The sequence below is a fragment of the Phyllobates terribilis genome, unplaced genomic scaffold (assembly GCF_046119375.1).
Source record: "Phyllobates terribilis strain yellow unplaced genomic scaffold, ASM4611937v1 Scaffold_5__5_contigs__length_657084704, whole genome shotgun sequence".
In the NCBI taxonomy this organism is placed as follows: domain Eukaryota; kingdom Metazoa; phylum Chordata; class Amphibia; order Anura; family Dendrobatidae; genus Phyllobates; species Phyllobates terribilis.
In genome coordinates, this window is record NW_027362765.1 from 179,346,357 (window position 1) to 179,357,233 (window position 10,877).

The following is a 10,877-nucleotide window of genomic DNA, read 5'->3' on the forward strand; positions in this document are numbered from 1 at the left end:
TCTTCTGCAGTTTCCAGCAATGCTCCGGTCCTCTCCTGCATCACGTGACCACATCTCCAAATTTACGATTCACAAAGGGGATTGTTAGTTCCTTTTTTAGGCCACGGCCCCACTATCAGTATTTGTTTTTCTCAGGAGTGGGAGCCAAAACCAGGAGTGGGTGATAAATGCAGAATTGATGACTTGTTGCTATTATACCTTTTCTCTAATTGTTTCTCACCTGGTTTTGGCTCCCACTCCTGAGAAAAAATACTGACCAAATACTGATAGTGGGGCCGTAGCCTCATTGTAAGTCTAAGTGAATGTCGTTTTGAGTCTCATAGATGCACATTGACTTCCAGTCCACACAGAAGACACAGTGTGAGCAAGCAGGTCAAAACTGTGTCATGTGATCAAGGAGAGAACTTGAGCAGTTCTGGAAATGGCAGAAGAGAAAGATGGGTAAGTATTTTAATGCACTAATTACACACACACATATTACTGATTGGTAATGGAAGGGGCAATAAAAAAGCACTGGAGTGATTCTTTAGGTGCAAATTTTCCTTAGAAGGCATCAATGATTTATCGACATGACAGATCAATATTCTTCCTTCACATAAAGAAAAAAATTAACAAACCTTTGAAAATTTACTCACTATATTTAACACAGCTTTTTGTACCTTTTCATCATATGTCATAAAGTCCAAACTATGTAAAAAAATGTCTGCAAATTATATTATTTATATGGGACTGATATTTTGCTTTCAGCTCCAGTAAGGTACCTGTAGCTTAAATATTATATCCAGTGTCGGACTGGGGTGCCAAGGGCCCACCAGTAACATTGACTTTGAGGGGCCAATTTTTCACCTGCATGCAAATATTACACTACCCTCATTCACAAAAGTTCCTATACCTCTAAATAATAAAAAACTGGGTAGTTTGGTAAATGAATGATGATATGCTGCTTTTATCTGTACAGTGTGAATCAAGTGAATTATGCCAAGTACTGCCCATACAGTGGGGTTGGGGGCCCATGTCTGCACAGGGACCCACTGGGGGATTCCCCTGTTCCTCTATGGGCCAGTCCGAGCCTGATTATATCTGCTGACACTTAGTTTAGTTAGTAGTATGTACTTATACATTAGTTCCTTAGCAACAATATGGCATCCTCTCTGGGTGACCCCCATTGTATCACAATCTTTCCATTCTGTTTCAGGATAGAAAACAACCAAAACAAGAAAGATAGCATGTTATAGACAAAGATGGAGGCTTGAGAGTTTAATTAGAATATTTTAAAGAGTATATGTTCTTTCACACAAATCCTGCGAAAAATAAAACTGATTTTGATGGACATTACAGGCTAATATGTCCATGGTTCAACCGTGTGCTAGTACTAAGTGCTGGAAAATTCCATTTCCTCACTTCCTAGCACACATTGCTCCTGCAGCTGCCTTCCCTGAACTGAGAGTGTCATTCTGTTATGTCTGTATGCGTTTTCACAGACAGGAGACCAGGAGCAGAGATGTAGATGGACACAAACATTAAATAATTAGAATTAATATTAAAGTAATTTGCAGATCGTTTTTGTTATCACATAATCTATCAAACGAGATCAAGTTGTCTGAAATTACAGTGACTATTTCATATATGTGGATGATGATGATGTCAGTGTCTATTTTATTTTAGCTGCCAACATGCCTAACTATAACCCATTTACTATGTTTATAAGTTATTATTTCTCAGTTTTGCAGATGTTATAAATACTTTACTACATTAGAGTTCTCTTTCTTTCGTGCATTTCAAAAATGGATGACGTTAGAGAAAACAATGAAGAAGCAGGTGCATGTTCTTTTCATGTAGTCTTCATTATCTTCTAGGATTGCACCTGGAGTCTAACGCAATCATTGTAAAGTACAGACCTTGACATTTTGGAAACTTTATGCTAGTTACACTTGTGTTCCTGCATATCTGTGAATTTATAATGTTTTCTTTAGAAAATAGAAAAAGAATACTTCAATAATTCACAATTTTCTGTTTTATAGCAAATGAAGATCCGTACAATAACTGGAGACACATACTGTACGAAGTCTGGAAAGAAATTTTATGGACAGTCACTAGAGAAATTTCTGTTGATTGACTGTGAACATGTCATTGCTGGTTCCTACAGGTGATTTTATATCAGATGGCTTGTATATGATATCTAAGACCGCGATTCAAGAAGGTGTTTCAGACAGAATTCTGTTGTAGAACACCATTAAATGTTGCAAAGTTTTGGCCAGCTCCACTAAAGTCGGCAGAGCTGGGGCTGAACAGGACATGGCAAAAGTCGCCCCACAAATTCATGAAAAGTTGTGACATACCTAATGCCAATAATGACACTCCACTTTCTGACTGGCAAAATATGGTGGAGGTGTATACTAGTTATAAGATGCACCTGATCCAATAAGTGGCGTGTGCCTCTTAAAGAATTAGCCGCATCTTACTCTAGCATTAAGACTGATGTGCATAAAGTCAGTCTAAATAAATCGGGCCCCAACACTCTAGCTGCAGGTCTAGGTTTCTTCAACTAGACCTTCGTTTTGTGGTCTTACATTTTGGAAAATAGTTACATTGCCGGATCGGAAATGTGCCTCATTGTTGGAGCATGTGGATACAGCAAAGCAATGTGCATAGACCCTGCATGGTAGTACATGGAGTTTCCATGCATCTGCATTACAGACTTGTAGGCACTCTATATTCTTCCAAGTCAAGCCTCTGTGAGGCACTGTATTCCTACCGCTTGAAAAAAATTCTTCTGGGGAAGGAAACCTTCTTAATGCAGGAAGTGATGTGCTCTTATTGCATGTAGTAACTATTTATATGCTCATGTAGCTCTTTCAAAGACAAGTCCAGCAATACCTTTACATGGCCAGTCCCTTCCTCCATTACTGAGAAATCGGCATTTGAATTGATATGTAAAAGAGGCTGAAGAACTATTTGTAGATCTGAAGCCTCTGTTACTCCAGCCCAACTCGCCATCCACCGCCAGCTCCTACATCTTAACGGAGGACTCCTTTAACTGAAGTCACACAGCATAAAGACTGTCAGTCAAGCAGGAGGTGGCATTGGGTGGGAAATAGAACTCGAGTGACAGTGGCTTCAGATCTACAAATAGTTCTTCAGCCTCATTTGCACATCAATACAAACACTAATTTCTCAGTAATGAAGGAACGGACTGGCCATGTATAGTATTGCTGGAATTATCTTTCGAAGAGCTAAATGCTCTTATAAATAGGGGGCGAAAACCTGTTGACCAATTCCCTTTAAGGACCAGCAGAGTATGAAGGCAGGATACAACAGTGTGCATAAATCCTGCAAGTGATTGAATATTACTGATACATAACTGTTATTGTTATATCAATCAAAACGACTAGGTTTCAAGAAGCGTAATGTAAAGTCAGGCTAGTATAGAATTCTTTAGGGCTCACTCACACTGCCGTATATTCTCTCATGCAAAAGAATCAGGCTGATTATGCTAATGAAACTCGGCTCAAACTTGGTCAGAGTTTGTTCAGAGTGTCGTCTTACTGTGATCTGATTTGCAGCACAGATACAAAGAAGATGGAGAACTTAATTCCTCCATCTTCTACATTGTCTCTGTGAGTGCACAACAGACTGCACTCGGATGACATAATGCTGCGATTGTTTTCTCGTGCTGAATCGGCATAAGAAAAAAAAGTACAGATCTGCACTGCCCTATAGTATAACATTGGGAAGAGTGTTATCCGATAAAGCATTGGATAGCACTCGGCCGTGTTATACGCCAGTGTGAGCGAACCCTTTTCTTGAGATTTTGTTTATTTTTTTTAAATGTTTACTTTTTTGCCTACGAAAACCTATTCTGACACTTGTTATCTTTCAGTTTCAGCTGGCTTTCGGGTCATGTCCACAGCAATATGGCAACCTACTTCAAAGGGAACATAGTGGAAGAGTTTGACAGAGAATTTCGATGTTTGTATGCAGATTCATTAGAAAATGACTACTTTTGTAATCTGGAAAATGAAAACAACAAACCATTTGGGTCTACTCCCACCAGGAGCAGATGGCAAGCTGTAGAAATTCCTCCTCAATCGCCTCTAGCTCTTGAACGTTTACACCAATCTGACAGTAACTCTAGCTCAGACAGCCAAAATAGTGTAAAGACACCACCCTTTAGTAATAACCAGGCAGTCACTGTGATACGTGAAGAAAAACCAGTGCTGTCAAGGTACTATCACAGAAACTCAAATGACGAGAGAACTAAACAAAAAGTGGAATCACCAAAAGATCAGAGACGACCGTCAGTTCCTCACACTGACCAAAATAACCTCATGGCGATGCAAAAAAAGGCGTTTTCAAAATCTACCCCCGATCTGATCGACACACCTTCCACAATTAGAGCCAAGCTTGAACTTTTTCAGAACAAACTTCTACATCCACAAAACAAGATATCCCCAAGAATGAAAAGTGATGCGGCTATAAATAAAAAAAATAATTATGATAGCACTCCCACGAATAAGACTGCTTTAGCTGATATTAAAAGGGAGGACGCTAGCAAAGATTTTAAAAGGATGACCCTTGGACATAGCAAACTAGAACTTATCACACAAGTTAATAACAAATTACTAGAAAATAAAGTGTACAGTCGTTTTCAGGGTCAGCCTTAATGTCTGTGATGTAATGGAAAGAACTTAAAAAAAATGGTAAAATGTTACCCCTGCTTGGAATGTCATGTGAGGAGTAATGGTGCTGCCCGACAAGATGGACTCTGATCTATGCATTATAGACATGTTTGTTATATTCATCTCCTAATGGACTATTGATGTATTCTAAATAGTAAAATATTTTGTGTAGGATTCGTGGCCTTAATTAATTACCTTACAGCTAACCTTGCCCATCTACCCAGCTAGTGGCAGTTTTGGAATGTAATGATTCGAAAACCCTGTTGTTTTTTAAATGTCCATTTATTATGCCATGTTTCTGCTCTTTTTGTGTATATAGTTTCTTCAGAAACTGTGTTATACCATGCCTGTTGAAGAGACCTAAGTACTCTCGAAAGCTTGCTTTGTAACATCACTTATTTTATTTTGTTAACCATTGAAAGGTATCATAACTACAAGATTATTATTATTGTTATTATAGATTACTTTGTTTCTCCTACTGAGAGGAATCAACCTTTTCTCAACTGGCTAAAACAGTATCAAAACCTTTTTTTTTTTTTCTTTCGAAAACTTTGCACACCCTATATGTGTTTCTAAAAATTCTTAATTACAGCTATGGAAAGAGTGTGTATTTATAGCAGGATGCTCACATGACAACTAACTGAATACTAAACAGTTTTACTAAAATTACTAAACTTGTAATCTGCTGTGTTGGATTTTTAGGTCCTGTAGTTAACTATAACCTATTATACAATTTACGACACAAATGACTGATCAAATCTTATAATAGAGGTATTGTTTGTTTTTCTTCTTTCCCTTTCCCATTACATCAAGTCAGTGTTGACTGTGCATTGCCGCAAATCATTGCATGCTATTAGTCAAAAATACTTATAGCGGAGGGGGAAGATATTAATCGTGTCCAATGGGCTAGATAAAACCTCATGTCTATAGGCAATTCACAGCGTTTTCCACCAATGACTTGTTGAAAACTGGCTAGAGGGAATGGATCTATGCCGGAAGCAAAAGTAATGATGTCCCACTCATCAGTCACTTGACCTTGTAGTCAATTAGTAGTCTCAGTGATCAGTTGACTGAAGGAGCAGCATAGCATCACTTCCGGTCATTGCAGAGACCATCTGAGCAGTGGGGGTACAGGGGGATAAATGCCACAATTTTTTTCCCTCTAGCCAGCTTTTAAAAAGTGGCAAAAAAATGTATAAATGGGATTGTTCTACAGTTTTCCATTTTGCTTTCACATATTAGTTATGACGCCCCCTGGTGTTCTTTTGATTTTCTCTCAGAAGATCCACCTAATGTAAAAACAGCCAATGATCACATATGCCCAGCAGTCCCACTGTCCAGAGCTTCTTGTACATTAGTGCCAGCAGTGTGTATTCTGCTAATATGCAAGCCAGTCAATAATTTTTGACCAATTAGAAGCTGCATCTTTCTTACTGGCGCTGACTACATTAGGTAGACGTTCTAAGGGTATGTGCAAATGGCATCTTACAAACTGTTCTCAAATAGTTTTTGAAGCAGAAGACGCTTTAGGAAAACACCAGTACTATTTTTACTGAAGCATTTTCTTTCTCGTCTTTTTTATCGTTTTATTGGCGGCTTTGACGATATCATCTTTTTTTAAAAAAATAAAATAAAATCTAAAACAGTGGTGGCTTCTAAGCAGAAGCCGTCTGAAGAATGATCAGGTCATTTCTTTTAGCCGCTGCATCACTTTCAAAACCTGAAGTGGTTAAAAAAAAGTTACAAACTGCTGAACATATGTGCAGCATTGTCAAAACGAAATTGCTGTGCATATGTTCATTATTTTTAACATTTATTAAGAGCATTTTCAAGTGCATTCCAGGTGGAATCCACCTGAAATAAGAGCGACAAAAGGGACACCGGAACTAGGGGAAAGGGCATAAGTATGTAACAGTAATATCTAGACAGTCCCTTAAAAGATAAGGATGTAAAAAAAAGCTTTAACAAAATGAAAAAATCCATTCGCAGATACAAGCGAAGGTATGAGTTAGAAAATCTCCAGCAGTATAATTAATATTTATCCAATGGATGGTTGACACCTAGACATAAGCAATTAGAATAAGTGATATTCTTATATGTTATTACCACACCACCAAGGGTGTGTAATCCAGGTGCATATTATTAGTCTGCTTGTGAAGTATTTTTAGTGTAAATTGGGTGTGTCAAATGTATGATTCACTGTAGAAATTAATATTTTATAGTCAGATTTTAATACAGTTATTTGTTTGGAACTGGACTGCTAATTATCTAATAACTATTTTATGTATTCTGTTAAGGCTGGGGTCACACGAGCGTATATTCTCTCATCTGAGAAAATTGGGTCAGTTATGCAAATCACACACTGATCCATTTCTGATCAGAGTGTGATCATAGTGTAATCCGATTCTCTCAGGTGAGGAGAAGATAGAGAAAAATATTTTACCATCTTCTCCATTGTGTCAGTCCGTAGAAATCAGACTGCATTCAGATGTCACCCGAATGCAGTTTGAAATTTTCCATTGACTCATTGCCTTGCATGGTCGAGTGCGATCCGAGTAACAGATCAATCTCAGGTATGCTGCAATTTTTTACCTGGACCATCTCTGTCCCAAGGAAAAATTGACATATGTATTGCCCCGTAGCATAACATTGGTCTGGGTGAGATCCAATGTTTGTTGGATCGCACTCGGACCGATATGCAAGAGCCCTTATGTGAACAAAAACATCAGAGAGACTCATCAGGACAGTAGTTTGGTAGCATGGCTCCATCCAGACAGATTCTACAGGGCTCCAGCCTAAGGGTACAGGGCCCTGACTGGAAGGATACAGATCTGGGGGGCCACTGGTTGAGGTAGTTGGCCCTGGAAGTCCCAAAGTCGCAGCTGTTCTATACCCGGCGGGCCAGCGGAAGGGTGAGACTGTGTGATTTTGCACCATCTTGAGTATTTGCTGGGACTGTTCTTTATGGGTTTTTTTATGTTCTTTATGTTTATTGTCTGTTTGGTGGTTAAATAAAATATTGCCACACTGTTTTACCCTCACCCTGTATTGTCTGAGTAGTATTACACCCACGGAAGACCCCGGGTCTTCACATGTTGGTGGCATCGGTGGGATAGTACTCAGCTCAGTGGATCTGCGGGGGCTGCAAGGGGACTGATGATAGCACACACCGTCCAAAGGGCTCAACAGCCGGGGAGGAATATAGACAGTCCCAGCAGACCATAGGTGAGGCATACACAGTGGGTTTCGGACACGGATCTTCACACCTTATATTCCACATGTTCTCTTTTTCACGTCAAGTACACACTTGGCATTTCACTGTGGGTTTTGCAGTTAAAATTTTTTGCAAAAGCCAGGTAATGCAAATTGTATTTGTGGGTTTCATCACATTTGGTTTGTCTGTCCCAAATCACAAGTCTGAATATATGATATTTAGCAAGCATCTGCATTTTGTTGCCAAAACGGTATTAGGACTACTATAAAATAGTGAATGTATGGGTTGGTTCAGTATGGAATAGTATGTCTATGAAGTGAAATAGTCTAAGGGTGCTTTAACATTGCGTTTAATACACGCTCGGTGGCCCCGTTGGCTCATACGTCCGAACTCCCCCGCAATATGGTATCTGGACGTATGCCCCGAAGTGGCCCTAGACTACAATGGTGCCGGCAGAGCCAACGTGCGCTCTGCTGTGCATCATTTTCGAGTTTGTACGTCTACTGTGGGAAGACACCTGATTGGGCCACCAAGCATGTACTAAACACAATTTGAAAGCACCCTAAGTCAGTATTTTCAATGGTACGCTGTCCATGTTCACAATGGAGAGCACAGTGACCCAATAATAGCCTATCTGCCAGCACAAACCAGTGATTTTCTGCAAGGACCATCGCTCTTTGTGAAAATAATCGCAGCAGATTAGTGCATCTAATAGAGTTCAGCACCTACACCTGTCAACGATGTGGACAAGCACACAGGGCTGCATGCAGAACCAAGCACTTCTGTATTTTGCAGATGTGACTGACCATTTTTTTAAATAATATTCTGAACCTGACCTAGAAGGTCACAAAATCCAATCCTGTACAAAATTTGTAAAAAATAGAACACATGCTGCAGATAAAATACTGTAAAGCTGTCATGGGTGTGTCAGGTGTAATAGACAGTCGCTATGGATCTGGCTGTAGAAGGTCACTGCGCTTGGCATTGCAGACACCTTCTTAATCCTTCTTCCTTTAAGACCCTGCGGCGACCTTCCTCCTGCTGCTGTTTGACACACCCTTGCATGGGAGTTAAAAACTCTCAGTTTGCTCCAGGCAATTGCCGGCGATACTTCTATGTACCTTTGTGCATGCTTGGAGCACTAGCTGTTGGCTGACTTCTTCTCTGGTGCCCTTGGAGGACAGTTGGCATTTCCCTTCTGGTGTCTGCTCAAGCTAAATTTATCCCCTTTGTTTGTCTACCTTGTTGTCTTTAATTTGTAGTGGGGCCTGACCAGTGCTCACCCCCTTCCTCTTCCTATCTAGGGCCAAGCACTAGTGACATACAGAGTTTAGGGTCCTGCTCGGCGATAGGTGTGGAACATATATAGGGATGGTAGGGTAGGCAGGGTGATATTAGATCTGCCTAGGGGTCTCCACTCCCCCTTTCCCTAGTGTTGGGCTTCTTCCCTTTGTGTTGCACTTAGTCTTTCCCACACCTTGCGTGACAAAAGCACTGTGTGTGAATCTCGTCATGGCAGTTTTCTATCAAACCAAGTGCCACTCCTCTCATCAGATTGGGTCTGGTATTGCAGCTCCACTCTATTGAAGTAGACGAGACTGAGATGTCCATTTCAAACATATGTATTTTGACAAAAAAATTGTGTATAAACATTACATTTGCAGAAAATTCTGCAAAAAGTCTGCCTCTCATGAACCATATCTCCCATCCTTGAATGACAAGAAATAGAGATACACGCTACAGCGTTATGTGCATTGTGGCAATTTTCATTTTACGCTAAGCCAGTACTTTAACGTTGCTCAGTCTTTAATATGCGCCAACACAGAAATATAGCTCCTAACAAAGCCCACTAGTATTTCCACACAGTATGGTACCCCTTACATGGCCTCCATTGTGCCTCCACACAGTATAATGCCCTCCTAGTTCCCCTATACAGTATGATGTACCACAGTACATTCCTCCACACAGTACAATGCCCCAGAGGACATCATCGTCCTCCAGTCTGATGTAGCCATAGACCACACTCACAGTATGATGCCCGCACACAGCTTTGTTACATTAAAGGGGTTGTCCGATACTTTTTATTATCCCCCTAATGTATTCCCCCAGGGCCCATAAGGGTTTTGTAATTACCTTGCGTTGCAGTTACTGCCTGTGAGCGGCTCTATCACTGGCATCAAATGACCCCTTGCTGCAGCCGGCTCTAACATCCGCTGATGTCACGTCAAGCTTCGGCTGCAGCCGGGGCTGACTTACTTCTGCGTTCCACGGTGGATGCTGGGCTGTGGGCGGGGTTACCCTGCGCGTCACACCCGGCATCCACCGCACGCTTTCCCTATCCTCATTCATGCGCGGGGAAACCTCGCCCACAGCCCAGCATCCACCGCGGGGATCGCGTCACTGATGTCACGCCTCACTTGACGTAACATCAGTGGGGGGTCACGTGATGCCTGTGAGCGGCCCGCGATAGAGCCGCTCACAGGCAGTAACTGCAACATAAGGTAATTACAAAAACCCTTATGGGCCCTGGGGGGAATACATTGGGGGGATAATAAAAAGTAATGGACATCTTCTTTAACCCTAGAACGCATACCTGGGGCCTCGCAGGCCTGCTAGGTTACTTGTTTTCTATTTTCTGCAAGATTACTTTAGTTAGAATTTTGACACTCTAGGTATTCCTCAGGTATATAGTTGTTAGTAATTTCCAGTTGTTCATATATTTTTATGTTATAGGCATTTCGGTAAAACAATTCTTTTTTGGGACTACCCCATATTCACATACCTGGGGCCTTTTAGGCCTGTACTTGGTTTACATGTGATCCTCAGTCTTTTTGTCTGTATTGTTACTTAGAAGGAAAACATATCGCTTCATGAAGAAAAAAAACATGGAAAAATATAACAAAAGAGGAGCTATATGGTTATATTGCCCTTACTCTTCTGGTAGGGTGTACAAAATTGTACGATGTTCCAATCAGAGAATTATT

General features: G+C 40.7%; 1 protein-coding gene across 1 annotated transcript in view; it reads left to right on the forward strand.

The window, feature by feature from the left end:
- FAM83C (family with sequence similarity 83 member C) overlaps nt 1–7,720 on the forward strand; it is a 35,163-nt gene extending 27,443 nt beyond the window's left edge. The window contains exons 3-4 of the mRNA XM_073683537.1: nt 2,022–2,146; nt 3,881–7,720. Coding sequence (XP_073539638.1) covers nt 2,022–2,146; nt 3,881–4,664 — 909 coding nt within the window. The 3' untranslated portion in view covers nt 4,665–7,720. The remainder of the gene's footprint in view (nt 1–2,021; nt 2,147–3,880) is intronic.
- Nucleotides 7,721–10,877: the final 3,157 nt, after the last annotated feature.